At 46.5% G+C, this 25,440-nt stretch overlaps 1 protein-coding gene across 1 annotated transcript in view; it reads right to left on the reverse strand.

The window, feature by feature from the left end:
* Positions 1 to 2,120: 2,120 nt before the first annotated feature.
* Positions 2,121 to 25,440, reverse strand: part of LOC129061429 (adhesion G protein-coupled receptor E2-like) — a 29,618-nt gene continuing 6,298 nt past the window's right edge. Inside the window, 17 exon segments of the mRNA XM_054562073.1 lie at positions 2,121 to 2,174; positions 4,838 to 4,948; positions 5,033 to 5,201; positions 6,126 to 6,217; positions 6,492 to 6,558; positions 8,358 to 8,593; positions 8,863 to 9,060; positions 12,132 to 12,311; positions 12,493 to 12,713; positions 12,905 to 13,012; positions 15,633 to 15,822; positions 16,237 to 16,314; positions 16,403 to 16,449; positions 16,532 to 16,678; positions 19,120 to 19,275; positions 21,746 to 21,973; positions 22,168 to 22,221. Of these exon segments, the coding sequence (XP_054418048.1) occupies positions 2,166 to 2,174; positions 4,838 to 4,948; positions 5,033 to 5,201; positions 6,126 to 6,217; positions 6,492 to 6,558; positions 8,358 to 8,593; positions 8,863 to 9,060; positions 12,132 to 12,311; positions 12,493 to 12,713; positions 12,905 to 13,012; positions 15,633 to 15,822; positions 16,237 to 16,314; positions 16,403 to 16,449; positions 16,532 to 16,678; positions 19,120 to 19,275; positions 21,746 to 21,973; positions 22,168 to 22,221 (2,291 nt within the window). The 3' untranslated portion in view covers positions 2,121 to 2,165.

Below are 25,440 nucleotides of genomic sequence, written 5' to 3' on the forward strand. Positions count from 1 at the left end.
GTTTTTTGGTGTAATAAGAGTATCATAGCTATGTAGAGAATAGTCTTTAAATTCTTCAATATTTGATGATTAAATATCAAAGACTGAAGTGTCACGATATCTGCCACTATCAAATGTAGCAAGAACATGTGTATGTGTGTACATACATTAAGAAAGGATTATAGTGACGTTTGTCGTTATTGACTCCAGGTGAACAGCATATGCATGTTTATTGTACCAGTCCAAATTCTCTTTAATTTGGTAGTAAATACAAGTTAGAGTAAAAGCAAAAAAAATATTAATTCGTTTTTAATTTATTAATATAAACCTTTACAAATTCCTAGATGTGCAGAAAATGCCATTTCCTCTGCACAAAACGAGTTCTGTGAATAGTTAACATATAAACCTACAAATTTGCATGTTTATATGGGGATGGATTTAAAATCTACAAGTTAACAATAAAATCAAATTATTAAAACATTAGGAAAAAAGAGAGATCTGAACTTCTCTGCCTAGCAAACAAAAATGGAAATGAGGATTGCTCCCAACCGAAAAATAAGAAAAGTCCATATAAACTAGAAAATCATTAAGTTCTTGAACCCATAACACAGCTGAGGTAAAAAGACAACAAAGTAACCGAAAATCTAAGGAAAGGCAGGACCATTCAAGCAGAGATTATCAGGAGAACTGGCTTATTTATGGCAGAGTTTAAAAGAAGTGATTGGAGTGAAAACCAAGTAGTTACAAATAATTCATCTAGTTTCATATTTTTGCATGTTTCTGTCCAATGTTACCAACACCATTTGTTGACTGGATTGTCTTTACCCCACTGTATGTTCTCTATGCCTTTCTCAAACATTAATTGACTGTATAGACATGGGTTTATTTCTATACCACCTTTTTACTCCGTATACAAGAATAAACTCAAAGTGGATTAAAGAGAAATACAAGATTTGATACCATAAATATCCTAGAAGAAAACGTGAGCAATAAAATCTTGGAAATTTTTCATAGTAGTATTTTTTCTGATGTATCTCCTTGAACATGAGAAACAAAAGGAAAACATAAACAAATGGGGCTATATCAAACTAAAAAGGTTTTCCACAGCATAGGAAACCACCAAGAAAATGAAAAGACACCCCGCTAAGTGGGAAAACATATTCACCAATGGTACATCTGATAAGGCGTTCACGTTCAAAATTTATAAAGAACTCCTATAACTCAAAACCCAGATGACAAACAATATGATTTAAAAAGGGGCAAAGGACATAAATAGACATTTCTCCACAAAAGGCATAAAGATGACAATAGACATATAAAAAAACGCTGAAAATTAATAATCATCAGAAAAATGCGAATTAAGACCACAATGAGCTGTCACCTCACACCTGTCAAAATAGCTATCGTCAAGAAGTCTACCTTGGGCGGTATGGTTCGGTTTGTTAGAGTGTCGTACCATAAAACAAAAGGTCACGGGTTCCATTCTTGACCAGGGCACATGCCTAGGTTGCGAGCTTGGTCCCTGGTCAGGGCCCATACCAGAGGCAACTGATCGATGTTTCTCTCCCTCTCTCTCTCCCTCCGGTCTCCTCTCTCTAAAATCAATAAGCATGTCCTCGGGTGAGGAAAAGAATAAAATAAAATAATAATAATAGTAAAATGATCTGCAAACAAGGAGTGTAGCTGCAGAAATTACTTTATTTCCCTCTGAAAGCTCCATGAAGACAGGACCTGCCTGGGTCTCTCTTGATTTCTTCCTTAGACACGGTAGTAATTAATAATTTTAAACAAGCAAACAATTAAACCCATAGAAATACTAAACAAAAAATAGGAAATCCAGACTACAGCATCAACATTCCATTCTTTTTCATGCTCATAAACCTTTACTCTCTGGAAGTCTTTGTAGAAAGAAGGGACTTTCCTGTAACTTAACTCAAAGTTACCAAGGAATTGGGCCACCACTGGCATTTTACATGCTGAGATTTCCGGGTACACTGTAGGGCACAGAAAAATGCCAGATTTTGCAAGAATTGAGTTTAAGCATGTCCACCGTTACTTCTGCCACATTGCTGATAAGAAGGACTTCTTGAAACACGCCATGAAGTTTTCTTATCCTTTCTCAATGGCTCAAAGAATGACGCTTCAGAGTTTCCATGTGATAAGACAATACAGACCAAAGGATCCTTTTAATTAACCTGAAAGACAAAGTTGTAGAAAAGAAATATATAACTATGGAAAGACACCTTGAAAGTTTCCTCTGATGAAGGAAATGAGAAATGTAAGCAGCTTTTAATCACAAAACTCCCTTGCCAGATGGATTGCTCAGGGTAAGAAAAGGCCATATCAATTGTATTTTGCTAGACCTGGGCTTTCTAAGAAGTTTCCTCTCCCTATATTTTTGAACCCCAAGTTACAGACAATAAGAACAACTGAATGTGCTACAAAAATGGTCTCTCTCTTTTAAAATGTATGTCCTGATCCCTCTGCTTCAAGGTTTCTGAAATGTTACTTTATGTTTGGAGTCACAAAAGAGGGCAGGTGGGAAATTAATGAAAGGTCAGACAGGTTATCTTTTGTCCACTACCGAGGACATAAAAGAAGCAGCATTGGATTGTTCTGTTTTTTTTTCTCATCCTTTTCATCACCAATATGAGTTATTGATTCTTAGGTCTAGAGGAAGCTCGGTGTAACCGCTATTGATGCGGGCAATTTTACATGTCTCTCCCTACTCAAGAATTTATATGTTGTACTTCAGGAAATTAGTTAGAACTGAACACAAGAGAACGTACATGTAACAGGTTTCCCACAGGAGTGACATGATTTGTGGTGTTTGTTTTGAAAAGATCCCTCTGACTTCTGTGGAGAGAGGCGTTGGGAGGTGACAAGAGTGGAAAGGGGTGGTCAGTCAGGAGGATGTTGCAGTGGTTCGGGCAGGTGAAGACGGCAGCCTGGCTTGGGGGTGGGCGGGGTGGAGATTGGGCCAGCCGGGCACACTGGGGACCTCCTGAGAAGACACCAACAACGGGATTGTCCAGTGGGTAGGTGGTAGTGGGAAATAATTGTTGAGAGTAACTTTCAGGTTCCAAACTTCTGCCACATGACAGATACAGTGCCATTCAGAGAGAGAAAGACACCATGGAAAAGGATAGGGTTGGGGTGAAGACTGTGAGTCTCATATTGGAATGATGAGTCGAGGTGCCTTGGAGAAATCAATGGTGTCAAGTAAGGAGCTGGAAATGCTCTTCAAGTTCTCAGAAGAGAAGTCAGAGCTAGAGAAACATACATGGCCTTCATTTGCATTTATATGGTGACTGAATCGAAGGAATGAATGCTATTGCCTAGGAAGAAAGGATTTAATGAGAATTGAAGTTTTTCTGGAACCAATCCATTGAGTAAATGAATGAACAGAAACAAAGAGAGAAAAGAAGAAAGACATGAAGGATAGGCAAGGAAATAGAATCTAGACAGGATAAGGATGGTGTGTTTCATGAGAAAACAGTGATAAACTGTGAAAGGGGTTTCTGGGAGGCCCTTTAGGGACATGGAGATCATTGTAAATCCAAGAGATATTTGCTTTGGTGGAATGATGGGGGAGGGGGAAAACCACGCTGACATAGGTTTAGAGAATAAATTTAAAGCAAGGAAACAGAGACAGAGAAAAGTGAACTCTTGGTAGATAACTAGCTAGAAGGAAATGTTAAGCCAAGTGGTACATGATTGTAAAATGTAAAAGAATGAAACATGTTTCTCAAACAATGGTAAGAATACTTTTCAGAAGGTGAAGGAAGGATGGAGGGGGAAATGGAGGGAGAAATAGAAACAGGCAGGAGAGGGAGAGTGTGTGAACAATAACGTAAGGACAACTGATGAAGCATGAATGATGGGGTTCAACATGCAGGTGGAAGCGCTGTCTCCAGAGAACGGAAATAGAGTCCATGATATGGCAATGTAGGGAAGCTGCACACTAACGTGTGCGTGGTGTGGTGAGAGCGTGTAGCTCACAGCCATTGTGATAACTTGGACTTTCTCTGTGAAACAGGTCATGAGAGTATTTCCTGAGAGAGGGACAGGAAATAGAAGATTCAACCATGAAACCAGTGCTCGTGGAGGATGGTGAACAGGTGAGAGAAATGCAGCACTTCCAGAGAGCAGAGTAGGCTCCTTTAACTGGGAAAGAAGACTCAACAGGTTCAACGGAATATGGATGAAGAGGTGAGAAATGTAAGTGAAAGAACTTTCCATGTATATAAAAAAAAAAGTCTTAATTAAAAAGAACTTTTAAAAAACTAAACCAGTGCTAGTTCTTAGTAATCACGGCCAGGAATTTTCCCAGGCACTTATGGCTTCTCCTTCCTGGTAATGCAGTGGGCGGAGGGTGCTGAAAATATCAGGCAGTCTTACTAAGATATTCTGAAATGACAACTAACAGTGATTTCTGTTTAATTCTTAAATATGTGCATCATTTTCCCATCTTTGCCTTTTTGTTGGGTGGTGCTGAGTGACCATGAGATAGAGGTGAATGAAGGACAAGATAAGGTGGCTCTCAGAGTGGAATGTGTGTCCCTCCTTCCGATCACTGATCTTGCTCATTTAGTTAAGCATGCACGGCATGGGCCAGGTGTTCAATAAGAGTGCTGATATGTGAAAGTCAAGATGAACACAGTTCCTAAGGAGTAAGAGCAAAATTCATATTTTTTAACTGAATCCATTGCTAATAGTTAAGGAGCCAAAGAGTAAAGCCCATGGGAGCCATGCTAGGGCACTGCCTGCTATATATCTCGGTTGTCCAGTGGGATGGGTATGAGCTACTATAGTGGATCTGTTAGCCAAAGGCTCTGGGAGCAATGCGTGACCTTACCGTGCTGGGCCTGGAAGCTTCAGATGTGGCCATGCTAGAGAGAGTATACTTCTCAGAGTCTGCTTTGGCTTTCCTGACCCCTCCCAACCATTTCCTGTATTGCTCCCGGACCTGCAGAGGCAAAGCACGCCCTGAGTCAGCTCACTGAGAGCAGTGAGAACGGAAAGGGTGTGGGTGGGGGTCAGACTGTGGTACCTGCTGGCTGAGGAGGCAGTACACCAGGAAGATGAAGACGCCCTGCAGGCTGTTGATGATGGTGAAGAGATAGGCCATGGCGCGGGCAGCTGGGCCCACCTGCAGGACTCCCAGACACCACGTGCAGCCCAGGATGAAGAGCTGGGCCATTGCTTTAAACGTCAGCATCCTGGGGAGGAGGAGAAGGGAGGCCCGTGGTGCACCCAGAGCAACAGAATCAAGGCCCCTCTCATCTCCACCCCACGGATGCTCCTGCCCGCCTTCCCCTGTTGGTGATGGGTTCACAGACTGAGCTGTGTTCAGCTCTGACCTTTCCTGTCAATGACTCCCCGCAATAGAAATGTCGTTCTGGTACTAGATGGCATTTAGACTGGATTGAGTAGGGTTGTCACACTACATAATGTAGGTTTCCAAAACTCTATAAGGCTCAACGGTTTTATTAAACCAACGTTGCTGAGGCTGTCCTGTGCGTCAGGCAGGCTCTGTGCTGGGGCCTGGGCGGTGAAAGTAACAGAGGCAGGATCCTATTTCACAAAGCTCACAGGCTGTCCAAATCCCCAGTACAACCAAATACTGTCGTGCAAAACTTAGAGAGGATACTGATAGGGACCTACGAGAAACAGTATTGAATTTGCACAGGAGTTCCTGGAACAAGGCACTGCCTACACCTTCTGCACTAGAATTTTTTTCCAGACAGAGAAATGCAGGGGCTGAGGAGGAGCCTGAACTGACAGGGGTATGGAAGTGTGGGCTGGGTGGTGGGAGGAGACTCAGATGTTCCCAAGTGCATGCAGGTCCTTTGTACTTTGGTCATAGGACTGCTGACAAAAGTCCAAAGAATGTTTATCAACCACCATCAGTTCTTCCTGCTGCTGAGGGAGTGACAAGCTGGGGTTAGAGACGAGCACTGTGGCCCGGGAGTCGGCCGCACACCACTGAATCCGGGCTGGCGGCCAAGGAGGATCCATGCATCTTTCTACACCAGGTTCCCTCCGGAGCCCCGGAGAAGGGACTTCAGGGGCTGCTGAAACACACAGACTTGCTATTGGGACCACATGTGACTCTGGGGACGTCACCCCCTTCTCCAGCTTACCTTGTATTCTGCAGGGTGGACACCTCAGTGTTGAGGGAAGAGAGTTTGCTTTTCAAAATGCAGAGCGTCATCAGAAAGAAAGCTAGATTGACCTTCGGGAAAAACAGAACGGTGAGTGAGTACAACTTTAACTTGTTGTCTCTAGCCGGACCTGTCCAACAGCAATTCCTCACTTTAGTAGGTTTCGCATGTAGTAACAGTGTCAGAGTTAGCAGTTTTAGGAGCAGCCTTAGAAAACCAAAGCAAACCCATCAGAACCCAGGGAAATTCCTGCTCCAGTCATTCCCCCCTCCCAACACCCTGGTAATTCTGCTCCTCTGATGACCCTCAGCTGAGCGTTAGGGACGCTCCGATGGCCTCACGCACAGAGATGATGGCGCAGACGGGTCCAAGGAAGCCCCATCGAAATCCCTTTCCTGGGTGGAGCCAGCAGCTGAGAGAGAAAGTGAATGAAAATGCATGGGTCAATATCATGTGATCTCACTTGTAAGTGAAATCTATAGAACAAAATAAATTAAAATAGAACCAGAGGCATAGGTAAATGCAGTAACAGCTGTTAGAGGGACTGGGGCAGTGGGTACTGGATAAAAGAAGATGAAGGGATTAGTTAAAAAGATATATGCATGACCCACAGACACGGACAACGGTGTGAGGATAGACTGTGGGAGTCGGGGGAGGGCCGTGTAGAAGGCGGCAGAGGGAGAAAATGGGCACAACTGTAACAGCATAAACAATAAAATATATAAATTATAACATAAATTAATAAACAAAAAGAAAAGAAACTCCAGAATGCAAAATGAAAAAAAATGGATTGGTCCTTCGAAATATGGATCAATTATGTAAATCCATTCACTGATTCATTCATCAACAAACATATAGTGTCTCCTCTGTATTCAGCTCTGTGTTGGGCTCTGAAGATTCAGTCATGAAGAAAGTAAACGTGGTCTTAAGTAACACGCAACTCACATCAGGTAGAACAAATACAAACAGACCCACTGCAACAACAGAACAAAAATGGGTGGCTAAGAGAATGTTTCATTGGATGTCATGCTTAGTTTCGGGTCTAGAAAATTAGCATGGTTAAGGAAGATTCCAAAAAGAAATTATAGTTTAGCTGAGATTGGAGGAATGCATAGATGTTACTGTAATTGTGTTGAAACACAGAAGTCTGTATATCTGTTAGTTTTGAGAATATGGGAATCTAAGATGATGTTAAGGGCTGTTCCTGCCTTTGGATGAACTTAAAAAATGTGGAATATCTATGTAATGGGATATTATTTACAAACAACACCAGCAACAAAAATAGCAAAGAATGATGTCATGATACTTGACGCAACATGATGAACAGTGAACACATCATGCTAAGTGAAAGGATCTGTCACAAAGATGGTATGTGTGATTTCGTTTTTGGGAAATATCCAGGATAGGCAGATCCCTGTAGATTCCTGGTTCAGGGGCAGGAGCGGAGGAGTCGGGGGCAGGAATGGAGAGTGCACGATATTGTGTGAGGTTTCTTTCGGGGAGTGGAAAACGTTGTGAAAATTGACTGTGGTGCCGGCTGCACCACTCTGTGATTATTGCCAAAACCGCTGCTCTGTACTCTCTAAGGGAGTGCACTTTATGGTATTTGAAATATATTTCAAAAATGAGTAAAAGCATTAAACCTAGTATTAAAAGCTGAAAATAAGAGTGAGACTCTGCAGCTTGACTCCCTGGATTTCCATCCCAGCTCTGCTACTTGCAAGCTGTTCACCTTTGGGCATTTACTTAACATACTGTGCCTCAATTTACTTATCTGTAAAGTGGGTCAAATTGTGGTGTCTACTTCACAGTACTGATGTGAGGATGAATTGTGCTAATATAAAAACAAGAAGAAAAGTGGCTGGCACAGAGTAAGCACCATGCAAATCTCAACTATAATACAGTCTGTTCTTTCAATTATTTAAAATAGCTCTACTCTTCCAAATATGAAATCGGAAGCTCCTATATGATTTAGATAAAGATGGAGGTTAAATTGTTTCTAATAATGCCCAAAGCACTTTTTTAAAAAAATTATACCTTTGTTATTTCAAGGAGAGGTTTAAAGACATTTTCTTTAATCATTATAGAAGATGCTCTAAGAATTACTACTTGTGATCTCTACTAATATGACCTAGCATAATCAAATGCTAAACATTGGTTTGACAAAGTCCATAGACATGAGAAGATAAAGAAATAGGAATTTGCCTTTACCGGGCAGCTGTTCCATAAAGGTGAGGCCTGGAAGCTGCAGAAATGGCCACAATCACAGCTGGGACTCCGTAGCCCACAGGGAACACGAACTTCTTCATGAACCTGCTCACACTGGAGTAGTTCACCACCGTCAGGTTGCGTGCGGTGAGGAAGAGGTGCAGGCCCTCCAGCAGCATCCAGGTGAAGGCGGCCAGGTAGAGGTAATGCAAGGCACCCGCGATGATGGCGCACAGCACCTGAGGGAGAAGTTAGAGTCACCAGGTGGGATACATAGGGTGGAGCATGGCCCCAGGACCTCTCCCATGCCTTGTTATTGGGGCAAACTCTGTTGTCTATAAAGAGATTGTCAAAAGAGGATGTGTCCTCTAGTTGGGTCAGCCAATGTGAAATTGGCCACTCACCCCTCTATCCTCTCCTGGAATCTGAGGATGTTTTATTAAGCATGGCCCCATGAACTCAGCCTTTGTTGGACAGGTGAGAGGGTCCTTTGGGACAGCATCAATACCTTGTGCTCAGTTCTGTCGATGGCCGTGAGGAAGAGCAGGTGCGCCAGGAAGAGGCAGATGCAGAGCTGCAGGTGGAGGGAGGTGCTGGTGTTCTGGATGGCTTTGCACAGCAGGAAGGTGAGGGCTGCCAGGAGGAGGCACAGCAGGGAGAGGCTCAGCCCCACGTGGGTGATCACAGCGAGGGTGGCATCCTCCTCCTGGGACCAGCGAAGAGGAAACATTGGTCACACTCTCCTGCTCTGGGGTAATGGCCCTTCCACTATTTTTTAGTTCTCTTGTGGCAGGGAATGGGGTACAAGAAAGTTAGAAATGGAGGCATAACCAGACAAATTTGTGATATTTATGGATACTATTATAATTGTCAGGGGTCTGAACTGATTAATTCAGACCCTCGAAAAATTGAGATATAGGAGATTCTTCACTGAAGACCAAGCCCTGGAATTCTCAGGGTTTATTTTCCTTTAGACTTCTGGGCATGGCTAAGCTCTAGGTCACCATGTGAGGGTCATGGATGCACGCAGTTCTTTGTTGTTGTGTGACCGAGTCTGTACCTGGAGACTCAATGTCCAGGGATCAACTCCCCATCCCATACGCACTCATCTGCAACACCTGTTCCCTACAGGTTAGATCCTTGGATAAAGAAGGAAAAGAACTCTGCTCTGCTTTTGTTTTTAATGATTAAAACTTTTCCTGCCTATTTTTTCAAGTCATCCTAAATCTATGAGAAGTATAAAAAGCAATATAATTTTAGTGTAAGTAGGTGAGAAGAAGAGGTAGGGAGAGAGAACAAAACAAATGTAAAAAAGATCAAGAGAATGGAGGTAAAATGTTCGAAGTTGGTGCATCTGGATAAAGAGCAATATGGTATTATTTGCACTACTTTTGTTGTTGCAACAAATCTGTAAGATTGAAATTGTTTCCTAAATAAGTGTTTCCAGATAAATAGGAAGCACTCCAGGTGATTTTGATGCATACTAGGTTTGAGAATCTTTGGCGTAATGAAATAAAACTAATTCCTCTACCACATAAAGAACTCCCAGATTTATAAGAAACATATCAACAGGCCAATAGAAAAATGGACCAAGAAGTGAACAATTTGTTTCCAGAGATGCGCATACAAATGACTCTTTTAAAATGTTACATTTCACTCATAATAAAAAAGGCACAAAAATTTTTCTCCATTTAACTCTCAGATGGATAAAAGATCCAAAACGTTGACAATGACATTGTGATGAGGGTGTAAGGAATCACACGCCTTCATGTAATGCTGGTGCGAGTATTCACATATATGACCTCAATATGTTGACACATGAACACACCTAACAACATACAATTATGAATTTGATGCAGTATATTTTTTAACTAGATAGTCAAACAAGAAAACAATGAAGTGAGTGTGAATTGTTACAACTTTATTTGTAGTAGGAAATGATCATGAAACAACATACCCACTGTGAGAAGAATTGATATGTAATTTAGGGCACATCCATGCAATGAAATGCACTGGCAATAAAAATAATGGAGTGTTGCTTTGTAGATTGGAATAAAAAATAGCCTCTTCAATAAGTGGTGCTGGGAGACCTGGATAGCTACATGCAAAAAAATGAAACTAGACCACCAACTTACACCATACACCAAAGTAAACTCAAGATGGATAAAAGAATTAAATGTAAGTCATGACACTAAAAGTCCTAGAGGAAAACACAGACAGGAAAATGTCAGATATCCCATGCAGCAATGTCTTTGCCAATACATCTCCTGGGGCAAGGGATATAAAGGAAAGAATAAACAAATGGGACTACATCAAATTAAAAAGCTTCGGCACAGCTAAAGAAAGCATCAACAAAGTGGAAAGGAAACCAACTGTTTGGGAAAATATATTTGCCAATGATACCTCAGGAAAATGTATGGTCTCCAAAATATGTAAAGAACTCACGCAACTCCACACCAGGAAGACAAACAATCCCACTGAAAAATGGGCAAAGGACCTGAACAGAAACTTATCCAAGAGGGATGTACAGAGAGCCCAGAGGCATATGAAAGAATGTTTGATATCACTAGCCAGCAGAGAGAGGCAAAAACCGCTAGTGTGAAGTGGTATCTCAATCTCAAAACCACACTGAGATACCACTTCACACCAGTCAGAATGACCATCATAAACAAACAAGTGTTGGCAGGGGATGTGAAAGACAAATACCATACGATCTCACATATAAGTGGAATCTAATAAACAAAACAAAAAAAAATGAGCAAAATAGGAAAAATTGGGACAATTGTAACTGAACAACAATAAAACAATGTGATTTTATTAAAAATAAATACATATAAAAATGTATGTAAGTAGAAGTAAGAATATTGTGTTACGTTGTGAAGTGACAGGAGAATCCCTAAGGGCTCCTGACCACTGCCTATGATCCTGCTCTCTCTCATTTTCAGGTTGGAGCTCACACTCAGTACTTTGCACTGGAGGTCAGCCGGGTGCGTCTCTGGTTTGGCGACCCAGAAGCACCCAGCTCGCCTGGCCGGCAGACAATGCAACTGTGACTCCTGACCCACCTGCGCTCCCTGGCTCCTGGCCCCCTCTGACCTCTGCCATCACCGAATCTTCCTTTGCGCAGCCCCTGACAGCCCCTGTCCTAAAGACCCCTCTGGGAAGCAGAATTCTAATTAGGCAACCATGTCGCCACCCCCTGGGGTGCCCACATTTTCAATCAGGCTTTCAACCAAATGCCGCTCTAGGTGTTGCTGGGAAGGAATTTTGCAGCTGGAATCCAAGTCTTACAACAGTTGACTTTAGGGGAGGAAGTTTATACTGGTTGGGCTTCCCCGAATTAGCCGAGCCCATAAAAGAACTGGGCTTTTGCTGGAGAACATTTGGGTGTGAGGGAGCTTCTCCTGCTGTCCTCCAGGTAACAGCACAGATACATTGTGACAGGGTCACATAAGAAGGAAGGCAGGTGGCCCCGAGTTGCTGCATGTGATGCCAGCTGTCAGCTAGCAAGAAAGCAAGACCTCAGTCCTACAACCACAGGGAACTGAAATCTGCCAGCCACCAGGGAGCTTAGAAGAGGACTCCAAGCCTCAGGTAAGACTGCACTTATTCCAGCCTTCTTAGACCCTGAGAGGAAAACTCAGCTACACCAGCCAGATTGCTGACCTGAAGTAACTGAAAGATAGCAAACTTGTGTGTGTTTTTAAGGTGCCACACGCATGGAAATGTGTTACACAGCAATAGAAAATGAACAAAGTCCCCTCTCAAGGCTCTCACCTGCGCATCGTACGGGGCCATGAGGACGGCAAAGCTGCTGAGGTGGGTGCATTGGCAGGTGGTGCTGGTGCCGCTGCTGCCCACCATCCTGCAGCCTTCGGTGGCCCAGTGGCCACTCCCATTCTGGCCATGCTCCCAGAACACACAGAGCACCTGCTGCCTTGGCCCAGGGGTCTCCGACTGTGGGAACAGGGCACAGATGAGAACTGGTGGTTCTGGTGCCCAGAAATGCGGACCCAGATCTCACTTGTGAAGGGCTTTCTTGAGGAGGTGATGCACCCACGGGGGAGGCCCCTGAACCCAAGACTGTGCACAAGACTCAGGCCCCTTCCACCCCCGCAGCCCCACCCGCAGGACTCACGTGCTGGAAGACAAAGCTGACTGGGGAGCTGAGGTTCTGGGTGTGCTTGTTGCTCACAAAGACGGAGATGACATCTGAGAGCAGGACGGGGGGGACCCCCTGCAGCAAGCCCCTGTGGGTCTCACGCGGAACTGCCTGCCCCTCAGTTTCCGGGATGAGGGGGGCCCCAGCCAGCAAGCTGCCCATCCCTGGAGTAGAGATGAGGCCCACCACAGAAGGGCCTGCAGGACAAGGTTAAGGATGACATCCTGGGGTGCCCAACAGGACCCCTTCTTCCTCAGGTAGACTCTTTCCTTGTGGACCCACCGTACCCCTCACTTCCCTTTATAGTTTAATTTTCCATTTGCCCCATCCTTGGGCATCTCGTCCCACTGAGAAGCCTCAGTGACCTCCTCCCCGTCTCAGCCATTACCTGAGTCACCAGGTCCCTGCACCATATCCCAGCTCAGCAGCATCTTTGCCTGATTGACACTCAAGCTGACATTCCTTTGTCCTTGCTCCTCCACCTCCAGGGACAGTTCTGTGAGTTGTGGGAGTTACATTAGTACTTCTTCCAGCAGTTTTTGCTATAAAAACTTTTTATGTATCCATATATATATTATAATATATACCAACAATTATCTGTAATATTATTATGTGTATACCAAATGATGCCATATGGAAAAGACACATATTTGGTGTACATAATAATGATATATATGTATCAATCACCTGAACTGAGAAAGGATTATAAGAGAAGCTATGAGCAATTACTCAACAACAAATTATATAACCTGAACGAAAGGGACAAATTCCTGCAGACCCACAAACTGCAGAAGTACCTGAAGAAGAAACACAGAGTCTGCACAGACCTAGCACAAGTAAGGACATTGAATCAGTAGTCAAAACTCCTTTCAGTGAAAAGTCCAGACCTAAATTCTACTCACCCCTGAAGGGAAAATTAACGCAAAGTCTTTGTACAATCATAAGAAAAGGGAATTAAATAATTCTATGAGGTCACAATTACTCTAAAAACTAAACCAGAGAAAGCCATCGAAAGGAAAGGAAATTACAGACCAATAACTCCTATGAACACAGATGCAAAAACCTTCAACAAAATATCAGGAATAAATTTCTGCAAGGAGGCTCAAGACTTCCATACCAAAAACTATAAAATATTGCTTAAAAAGTTTAAAAACTCTAAATAATGAAAAATCATCCTATGATTACGGATTAGAAGTCTTAATGTTTTAAACATGGCAATATTCCCAAAAGTGATTACAGATTCAGTGCAATACTAACAATACACCAACAACATTTTTTCTGCAAAAATGGAAAAGCTCATCCTAAAATTCACACGGTATTGCAAGAGGCGCTGATACCCAAACAATATTGAAAATGGAAAACACAATTGGAGGATTCACACTTCCTAATTTCAAAACTTATTACTAACCTACAGTAACCAGGGCAGTACATACGGTGCTGACGTAGGGACAGACATTTACACCAACAAAATAAAATTGTGAGCCCAGAAATAAACCCATTTATGAATGGTCAGCAGATTTTCAACAGAACCCTTCAGGGAGGGAAAGAATAGTCTCTCGGTAAAGGGTGCTGGAGCACCTGGCTATGCACAAGCAACGAAAGGGAGCGGGACCCATTGGCAGGGTCCCTCACGCAGTATCAAAAATTGGCTCAAAATGGGCCAAAGACCTGTATTTAAGAGCTAAAACTACAGCAATTAGTAGAAAACACAGAAGTAAATCTTCATGGCCCTGGATTTTGGCAACCATTCTTACATATGACACAAAGTACACACACAACAAAGAAAACAACTAAATAAAATAGATCTTATAGAGATTTAACGCATAGTGAACAGGCAATGAAGACAGTGAAAAGAATCTATGGAATGGGACAACATATTTGCTAGTCACATTTCTCATAAGGGTCTGCTATCAAATATATAAGAACAACTACAACTCGACAACAGGGAGACAACCCAATTTTAAAATAGGCAAAAGACTTGAATAAACATTGCCACCCAAAAGATACACAAACGTTCAACAATCACATGAAATGATATGAAATATCATTAGTCATTAAGGAAATGCAAACCAAAACCTTAATGAGATGTCACCTGATATATACAAGAAAGGCTACAATAAAACCAAAACAAAATGGAAGAACAAGCCTTGCTCAGGATGTGGAGATTGCAACCCTTGTACATTTCTGGGGACGGCGGGGTTGGCAGAGAGCGTGTACAATGGTGCCGCCATTTGGAAAAATAGTTTGATGGTTCCTAAATGTTGGACATATAATTACACTATCACTCAGCAACTGGACCCAAAGAACTAAGTTATTCAAATAAAAATTTGCACACCAATATTCACACGAAATCTTTTCACAATAATCAAAGTGAGACAACAATCCAATGTCCATAAATGAATGAAAGGATGAACAAAAGGTGCTGTATCCATGCAATGAAAGATTATTCAACCATAAAAAAGACATAAATATGATATATGCTACAACATGGATGAACCTTGAAACACTATGTTGGTGAAAGAAGCTAGACTATAAGGTCACATATTGTATGATATTCTATTTATATGAAATGGACAGAATTGTCAAGCTAATAGGGACAGAAAGAGATAAGTGTTTGTCAAGGGCTGGGGGCTGGAGAAATGAGAACTGCGTAGGGGGTATAGTACACAACTCGGGGCGAATGAAAATATTTAAAATAGAGGTGATGGTTGCACAATTCTGTGAATGTACTAAATGCCACTGAATAGTACATTTTGGTTAAAATGGTGGGTTTTATGTTACATGAAATTTACCTCAATAAAACAAATCACTTAAATGTTAAATATTATCAAATTGCATTCCTCCCAATTCACTTATTTGTTTTTTAAGCCATTTCTATTGTATCTTAAAATATTCATTATAATTATTTCATCTTCTGATCATTTATATTGTAATAAAAATGTGTATAATTGACAACTTTTTTCATTTCCTTTCTAACCTTTCATTTTAATGTGTTTATGAGAGTAACACGCAGATGCGAGCGTGACCTCCCAGCGGTGGTGCGACGGCCACGGGAGTGGGGCGGGGGCAGGCGGGCGGAGCCTGGGGGCGGAGCCTGGGGCGGGCCTGGGGCAGACCCCACTACTTCCCTGTTCCCGCAGCCGTCCTGAAGCTCAATGGCCCATTGGGCAGCTTCTTGCTCAGCTCTCTCAGGACCTCCTCCCGGCCACTGAGCAGGTTAGTGGCCACATAGTGCTGCTCTGAGCCGGACAAGGTACCCAAGTCGCCTGGTTTCTCCAGCAGCTCATCCACCTCCTGTATGATGTCCTGGAGGGACAGGGACACAGACCAGTGGATCTGGCACCAGAGAAACTTCAAGAAGCCCCTGCCCACTCACCCACAGGGAACAGACCCTACAGACTGTTTATCTGGGGATAAGGTGAGACCAGATCAGATTCCCTGTCTTTGCCAGTGCAACCCAGCCATTCAGAGGTCAACCTTGTCCATGAATGCCGAGGACAGTGTCAACCCAATAGCCAGGAAGAAGAGCAAAGGTGGAAGTAGGTGTATGAGGACCTAACGGTGAGTACCAATCCTGCATGTCTGCTCTTCCCCTCCACACTGGGAGGGGCGGGGCCTCAGAGCCCAGCACCATTGTGTTGGGGTCTGTCTCCTCCCAGAACAAGGCTTCCCAGACTTCCATGGGGTGTCTCCATCCCCCTCCCCTGGGTCTGTCCTTACCTTGATGGTGTCCTGGGGCGAGGCAGACTTGAAGTCTCTGCTGAGATTCTGGACTTTTTCAAAGAAGCGGGAGAGACTCTGGGAGAGAGGAGATGCGGGGTCAGAGAGCCTCACAGCTGGTGGGGGAGCAGCAGTGGGGAAATCAGCCCCCGCTGGAGTCTCTCACCTGGCTCTTGATCCCAGGGGGAGGGGTCCAGGCGGGGAAGGAGATCTCTGCAGGGGACAGAACTGAGGCACATTAGGTGTGAGAGTGTCTGTGTGCAATGGAGGCGGGGTCTAAGATCAGGCCAGGTACCTTCGCACTGGGTAGTCCTTTGTTCATTCCGAAACCCCGGTTTGGGCACCAATCCTGGGAGGCAGTGGCATCTGTATGAGCCCTGAGTGCTGACGCAGAAGGTGGAGTTGTCACACTGATGCCTCCAAGAGCTGCACACCTCCACATCTGGGGACATGAAGGAGGGAATCAGGCCCTGCCTGTCCCAGCCGGATCAGGCCCCTCTCCTCTCCGTGCCCCGCCCCTTGCCCGTGTTAGTGCCCCCGACCCCACCCCTTGGCTGGAGGTGATGGCACCTGGTGACAGCACATTGCTGAGTGGCCGACAAGGGTGTTATAGGGAGTGTGCAGAGGCCTGACATGACACATAGCTGGTGAGCCCCGCACAGATGTACAGATCGTGAGATATTGAAGTACCTTCGTCTCAGTTAGTGATTAGCTGCTGCCTAGGATCCCCAGGAGCCTCCCCTTGATACCCCAGCTCCTTCCTCAGGGTCACCCAGGTCTTTCCCATTTAGCTTCAAAAGAATTAACGCCTGGCACAGCAGGGCACCCCCAGCATTCATTCTGCTGGGTTCCTGTGGGTGCCTTTGAATATGTGATCAGATGGTTTCAGTTGTGGGCCTTTGGGAGTGTGGGATCTGGGCTCTGAAACTTCTCACATGGTGTTCATTGGGCCCTGGAGGACCCAGCCATGGTGGCAGGGGCAGTCATAACTGCTCTGGACGTTAGGCAGTGAGTTGGCTTCTGGCAGTTTTGCCCCAAGGTACATTCATCCACGTCATAGGGCAAAGCCAGAGCATCAGGCCCTCAGTCCACTCACTGCACCCACTTCTCACTGTCAGGCACTAAGGACTTCAAGGTTAGTACACAGGCAACCATCTGGTGACCTTCAACTTCACCGTCAAAACACCTTATAGTGGCCTTCTTGCAAGATGGGCATGGCAGGGACCATAGTCTCCCGTTCATAGGTGGCAAAACCAGGGGGGAAACTGTTGCCTGGACTTCCCGACCAAAGACGCCTGCCTACTCCCTCCTGGGCCCTGGACCATGTTCCCTTTCTGGGAACAGGAGTGACACATCCCTCAGTTTGTATGTGACGTGCGTGGAAGGGGAAGTGTTGGAGGTGCTCACAGTGGCTGCACAGAAAACCCCCAGTGCAGAAGGCCCTGCCGCCTCCCCGCTCTGTGGCAGGACTTTTCAGGGAGGCAAATCCTTGGGCAGGACCTATTACACGGCAGAAAAAAGAATAAAATCTTGCCATTTGCAACAGCATGGATGGACCTAGATGATATTATGCTAAGTAAATAAGTCAGGGAAAGACAAATACCACACGGTATCACTTATATGTGGAATCTAAAAAACAATACAGCAAAAAAAATGAAAGAAAAGGAAAGCAGACTCATGGAAACAGAGGTCACATGGATGGTGGCCAGAGGCAGGAGCAGGGAACCAGTGAAAATGGTGAAGAGCAACATAGTTAATATTGTGCATTAAAGTCCCACAGTGACAGATGGTTCCTAGACTTAATGTGGTGGCCTTGGTAAGGATTATATGTGATGGGAAGTGGGGCTGGTGTGCAGCGGTCAGCACGCAGTGGTGAAGGTGTCTCTTCTGAATTTTTTGACGGCGTCCCCTGGACTGGCAGGAACTGGTGAGAACCCACCTATGAGCAAAGCCAGCGGTGGGCAAGGGCTGGGTGACTGGAAGGGAAGCCGGTGCTAAAGGCCACGGGGTGACGGGTGTTTCTGTTATCTAGTCCCTTGGCATCCCACCAGGGACACAGACCTGGGGGCCTGGGTGGGACTCACTCTGTCTTCTGTCCCCCAGTGGCCTGGGCCCCATGGTACCTGGCCTGACCTCCGCGGGAGAGGGCCCAGCCTGAGACCGTGGTCCCCTGCGATGCCCTCCTTGTCATCTGCTCCTGATGGGAGCGTCCTCGCTCACTCAACAATCTGAGTTTGGAGCCGGGTCAGCGTCACACACCCACCACCCACACGACACCCTCCTCGGTCCCGGTCATCCGCCCTGCCTTCAGGTCTGAGAATTGAAATTGTTGGGGAGGGTCAGGGTGGGAGGGGCCTGGCTCAGGGGAACGGACGGAGGCGGAGCAGACACGGTGCCAGGAGGCATCTCCTCAGGTGGGGTTGCTGGCGAGGGGCAGCGCTGGCCCAGGACAGTGGCTCTGCCTTTGATCTCCCCTCCTCCCACGATGGTGGGTGGGAATCCTGGGCCCATCTGGCCTGGGGGTGTGAGAGCTCCAGGTGTGGCCCCGTCCATGCGGGCTACACGGGGGCAGGGCTAGCCCTGGCAGTCACTGACCGTGGGGGAGAAGATGGATGGTGCACTGGAACGCAACGTGCTGTGAGCTCGTGAAGTGTCTTAGTACCATTCCCCTCCTTGGTTCATAAAAATAAAATTCTAGGTTGGCAGGAGGGACAATCTGAACATCTGGAAGTGGCTCTCTGAGGAGGGTTCTGAGTCCTAGGGTTCAGAGAGGGTGGATGACCAGGTAGGTGCCCAAGATGGCCCTCCGATGCCTGAAGGAAGTGGGACAATTGACCCCAAACCGCAGAGACAGGGAGAAGGAGGATATGGAGTCATTCTTACCTTCACACGTGTTCTGACTCTCGTTACTGAAATGTGTTGCCCCAGAAACAAGCCTGTAACCCGGGAAGCACACGCAGTAGTAGCTCCCCTCCGTGTTCTGGCATTGTGCCAGTTTCCCACAGGACACTGTAAAGGGGACTTGACACTCGTTGATGTCTGAAACAAAGCGGCACAAGGGGTCACCTCCCAACGGTGGAAGTTCCGACAGGACTAAGACCCTGGCCCGCAGCCAGACGCTCTCATGGGGACTGGACAGGACACAGGCCCAGGGTGGCGCTCCTGGTGCAGGGCTGGGCCGGGCCGGGCCTGGCCTCCCTGCTCCTCTTTGCCGTCTGGCTCCTCTGGGGACCCCCAAACTCACACAATCTGCTGTGTCCTGATGCGGTTGGAAGGGGGGCTGCACCCCCTTTCCAAGCCTTGGGTGGTAGACGGAGGCTCTGACTCAGCCCCACACCCTCCATGCGGTGCTGTTTGCACCACTGGGGACCTGGGGGTGGCCTCCAGGCAGGGTGAGTGTGGCAGTGAAGGCCGCCCTCAGGGCTGAAGTCAAGGAGGGAGTCATGGCTGGGGGCCGTCGGGGTGACATCATCCTTCACAGCTGAGGGTGGAGCCGGTGTCAGGCCCCTGCCCATTGAGGCCTCCACCTACCATTACAAAGGGTGGCCAGTGCGCCCCACCCCCCTCGTCAGGCTCTCCCCCAGCTCCCAATGTCAGCCCCTCTGCAGATGCCCTGGGGTGTTTCAGGGGGAGACTTCCTTCTCCAGCCTTAAAGAAAGTCCCCCCATCAGAGCCCATCAGAGCTGTGAAATGAGGAAGTTATCACAGCTGAGTCACTGCAGTGTTTCCTGTCATCTTATCTCCTTGTTCTCTAAACACGAGCGAGAGAGAGAGAGAGAGAGAGAGAGATGCCAATGGCCCAGGACCCCTTTGAGTAGCTCAGGGACCCACTGAACAGGGGCAGGACTCTGCTGGCTGAAAACAATGACTCAATAAAAACCCCATACACAAGAATGAATCTAAACGCTGAGTCAAAATGGTAGGTCGTATACATTCCTACAGGTGACCAAAGACGTTGGCGCCTGAAAGGACTCTAGGACGGTGTCATGAGTCAGGGAGCGGGTCTCCCCGACAAAAGGCTCCCCTCTCCACACCTGTGGGTTCCCCTTCCAAGTCCCCGGGCCCGGGCTGTGGCTGTCGGCAGCCAGCACGGGACAGGAGGCACCCGTGTTCATGCCCCGCCTGCGCATCGGGGCCTCTCTACCCCGGCTCAGATGGGGACAGTGGCTAGAGACCTGCCTTCGAATTTGAGCGGACGCGGTGGCGTCGAATGGGGGAGAGCTGGGAATGAGGGGAGCACAAGGAGAGGACTTGCCAAAGGGGAATCGCAGCCTGGCAGGGGGGGCTCCCGGCTCGGGGCTGGGACGCAGGTACCGGAGCCGCAGGGCCTCTCCCTCGTGCACCCCGCCTGCAGATCTCCACCAGACACCCACCTGCGGAGGCACGAAGGACCAGCAACCCCCCAGGGCCCGGGGTGGGCCGGGCCCAGGTCACAGCCCCATCTTTTCATTTGCTCTGACAAAATCCACCTTTCTCCAAATGTAACATAACACATGATACTTAGGACACAAGACAAAAATGATAAAAGAGGGAACCAAAACTCACCCATAAGACGACTGCACAGACTACTGAATGTTTGGAGGTATTTTTCTTTTCCTCACAAACATATAAGGAGCACTTTTTATTATCAATAAATATACACCTAAGACAATTTTGTGTTGGTAAAGACTATTTCCTGTATAAGATACTTCTTTTCCTGTGTTCTAATTGTGGTAAAATGCACATAACATGAAATTTGTTATCTTAATTATTTTTAGGTACTATAATTTCATTTTGTGATCTTGGATGGTTAAAGAATAAAAGCTTCTTAGGTCTCAAATTCTACCACTTTATTAGTTGTGCGCCTTTGGACAAGTCACTCAACCTCTTTGAGCCCAAATCTGATCATTAAAGAAACCATCCGAGTTCTGCCGCCCTCACGGGGCTGCCGTGAGTCTGCGGTGGGAGCCGTGTCGTGGGCTGGCAGGGCTCCTGAGAAGCTCAAGCTGATAGAGGAGCCTGAGGTTCCGGCTCTGGGTGTTTCTTTCCTCCCGTTGCTCCCATTATTTTGCCTCTTTCTTCAGGCAATGAAAATAATAGTAACAGTAATAATAATAATAGCTACCATTTGTTGACATTTGCTCCGTAGTAGTCTTTATCCTTTCTCACAAAGGTAATATATAAATCTCACTCCATTTATGTGAGGTACCTACAGTGATTATCCCCAATTTACAGACAAGCAAACTGAGGCGAAGAGAGGAGACATTATTGCATTAGTGTCAGAGAGCCAGTCAGTGGCGGAGCTCGGTTTTGAACCCACACCACCCAGCTGCTCTGGGCAAGCTCTCAGCACTCCACCTACTGATCACGAAACCTGGGAGTCCACTTCCCTCCTCCTTCCCGGCCCTGCCTCCTCTCCCTTATCCCTGACAAAGAGCTCCTGTGCTGCTCTCAGGGATGACGGATTGGGGTGTCCCACAACCTCCCCCCACAAACTCTGTATGCCCTCCACCCCCCTAAACCTCTGTACCATCGCAGCTCTCCGAGGGGCTGGTGATGATCTCCCCAGATGAAGAGCTGAACCCCGGAAGACAGCGACAGGCAGTGGCGTTGACACACGTGGACTGCGGGGGGCACCACGGAGCACAGGCCGTGGGGGCAGGGGCTGTGGGGAGGGAGACCACGGTCAGAAGGCCCAAGTAATGCAGGGCACCAGTGGGGGTCCAAGGGTAGAGGCAGGAAGGGAAGGAAGGCTTGGCTGCTATCAGAAGAGGAAGAGCTCAGAAAACCCTGCACATTTAGGTGGAAAAAGAGCTCTCCCCATTTTTAGAGGACTTTTCTGAGCCTCACTTGCAGATTAAGCCCCCTTTCCACCACTGCTTGGTGAGAGGCCCCAGACCCCAGTACGACTCCAATCTCACGTCACTAATGGGGACGGCTGGGCAGACTCACCTCCCGGGGCCTCGTCTGCAGCTCTGAATGTCAACAACAGCAGCACTGAGAGTCCTGGGGCGGAGAAAACAGAGAGCAGAGTCGAGCCCCAGTTTCAACCCCCTATCCACATGGCCACTGCCCCCGGCGCCCGTGGCCCTGGCGCTGCGGCCCACAGCTTGCGGCGTATCCCCAGGCCGCTGTTCTTCACTGAGAACTCAGGGCTCGGTCTTTGCCCTCCATCTCCGGGGGCTGCCCGAGCTGGCAGTCACCAACAGACACAGTCCTCACGGAACCTGAGGTGCCACAGGTAAGGGGACAGAACATACTCACAGCTGATGACAGGGACACATCTTAGAAACCCCAACCTCTCCCAGGGGAGGGGGTGCACCTTAAAGGAGAAAGTCCTCGGATTGGAGTCCCTTTTCCCAGACCCAGCTTCCTTTTCTCTGTCAATGACACAAATCTGAGGATTTCTCTTCAAGGATCATTTCCCCTGCTTAAGCTTCCCTTTCAGAGCATGCAAGAAGAGCATGGATTTTGGAGTCACAGAGCCCAAAATGTGAGCCCTAGCCCACAATATCAATGGGATCAGAGCCCTGGAATCAAGAGAGGGGAGCTGATGAGAGTGAAGAGTGAGAACTAAGGCACCTGCCAGTAGAGCCACTGTGTCCTGGGTAAGTGGTCTCTCCAGGGACAGCACCTGTGGCTTCCATGTCTCCTTCCAAATGAGCTCCTGGCCTCCCTGTCATGCACTGAGGGCTCAGTCTTTTCCCTTTTTACCCTGAGAAATGAGGGACTGAGCTAGCTTTGTGGTATGAAAATTACTATGGGTGCCAAGGAATACAATCTACTGTATAGGCAATATCCAGTCTACCTAGTAGGGTCTGCCAGCCCATCCCTGTGAGCCATGAACCCTAATAACATCTTCCCCCATCTGTGTGCCCCCTCTACATTGTGTTTCTTCCCAGGCAGGGGCAAAGATGAATACCTCTCTCAGGCTGTACTGCCAGTTCAACACTGTGTAAGTTGACAGAGGACACTGGTAGAGAACAAATTTGGAGTTGGACATGTCCAAGACTGCATTCCAAACATCTGCCCGCTGGCTGTGCAGCTTTAGACTTGCTACCTATTCTTTGAACCACAATTTCTCAATGAAAAATGGTTTCAGTGGTCATTATAACAGGATGGGCATTGCTGTGACTGCACATTAGTGAAGACTAATAAAGGGCTAGCACAGAGCCTGGCACAAAATAAGCAGTCAATGGAAGTCAGGTAAGGGAAAGAGTAAAGGAAGAAAATGAAGAGCAGGGTTCCTTCCTGTTCCTGCTTTTCCCTTCCTATTTCCTGAGCCACACCTGTGTCCAGGTCAGATCCAAGGTCAGGCAGAGTTACATGCTCACTTGGTTCTCCCAGGAGTCAGAGTCCAGACTTCTATGTCTCCCCCTTGCCCGTGAAATGTTCCTCTTCTCTTACAGCCCTGGGCAGAGGTGAAGAGAGCCCGGTTCCACAGCCTGACTGCCTAAGTCCGAATGCCAGCATGGAGCCATCCCTCAGGAAAGCTGTCTGGGCATTCAATGCCCCCATCAACTACACTTCTTTTATTTGCTAACATGTGGCAACCAAAGCAGGGTGAAATGAGTCTCAGTGTCCCATGTGTATCAATGAAGTCATTTGTTCTTCTGAGTATATTATACGAATACATACACACCTAAAAGTGTTAATATCTTGAAGAAACAGCTTGTTTTCCATTTCCTTTATTTTTTTTCCTTACCAGAGGCTTTTTTTCCCCTCCATTGCTTTCAAAGAGAGAGGAAGGGAGAGAGAAAAACATCAATGCAAGAGAGAAGCATTGATTGGTTGCCTCCTGTATGCGCCCAGTCTGGGATCACACCTGGATGGAGGATGGAACCCCCAAGTTAGGTGTGTGCCCTGACCAGGAATCAAACCCACAACCCTTCAGTTTTGGGATGACACTCCACCCAACTGATCCCCAGGAGCTAGGGCTTGTTTTCCATTTTCTTAAATACCCACTATAGTTGGTACAATGAACCCTCCAAAATGGGTCCAGCTTTATTACAAAAAAGTCATGTTCTACAAATCACAAACGTGGATATTTTCATTTGAAATGTTAATCAAAATTAAGTTGACCTTGATAATATCAGTTTTTGCTATATCACTATTATTATCCTTCAAATCGTTCCATGACACACACAAATTCTATAGACTAAATGATGATTTTTTTTTTAAAGCAATTTAGAGTTTTGCAGAAAGTTTGGCTACCTACACTTCTGAAAAAATAAATTCAGTTAATTTTATGTATTTGGCTAGTTCACAATGTCCAGATATGTGGTCAAACCTTAGTATAGTTGGTGCTATAAAGGTGATTCTTGATGAGATTAACTTTTAAATCTGTAGTCTTTTAGTAAAGTAGATTGCACTCCATAATCAGGGTGGGCCTTCCCCAATCAGTTGAAGAGCTTAAGAGAAAAAAAGACTGACCTCCTTCAAATTAATAGGAGTGCTGAGGGGCAAGATGTGGGAGGAGTGAATGGAAGTCACACTGACCTCCTCCCAGGACCAATTGGGAATTACAACTAAATTGTGGAGAAATCACCTGGAATCAAAAACTGAACAATAGCAAGAGAATCCTTATAACCTGAGACAGACAGGAAAATCAGCTTTAGCACAACCTGACTGGTAATGAGTGTGGTGGAGACTCGAGAAGGCTGGCTGGGTGCCCACGGGCAGCAGCACCAGAGGGATATTTAAATGGCCAGTTGGATCCCCCTGAGAAGAGTAGGGTCTAAGCCATAAGTGGGGATCCCTTGCCTATAGCACCAGAGCCCCAAAAGTACATAGATAACAGCCAGCTGTGAAAAGTGGCACAATTGCTCTCTGCCAGAGACAGGTGGCTGGAGATGCAAAGAACTATTTAAAGGACCGACGCATATTTTTATTTGCAGCCACTTACCCTGGGCTCCAGCAGGAGTAGGGGCAGAGAGGGCTGGAGATGCCTGAGGCAAGACTGGGGATGGAGACTTTGGGGGAAAAACTGAAAGAGTAGCCAGCAGGATCCTGGTGCTGAGTCATCCCCCACACAGCAGCAGCCATCTTGCTCAGGCTGATCACTCCCCTGAGTGACAACAGCATGAGGGAAAACAATAGCCCTGCCTCCAGGAGGAACTCAGCCCCACCCTATGGTGCCTAAGCCTAACTACTGAGTGCAGAGGGACTACACTAACAATTGAACGAGACAGCCACAGACAATAGATTCCTGGAAGTTTCAAACAG

The sequence above is a fragment of the Pteronotus mesoamericanus genome, unplaced genomic scaffold (genome assembly GCF_021234165.1).
Source record: "Pteronotus mesoamericanus isolate MK-2021 breed Mesoamerican mustached bat unplaced genomic scaffold, CSHL_Meso_final scaffold_636, whole genome shotgun sequence".
Classification (NCBI taxonomy): Eukaryota; Metazoa; Chordata; class Mammalia; order Chiroptera; family Mormoopidae; genus Pteronotus; species Pteronotus mesoamericanus.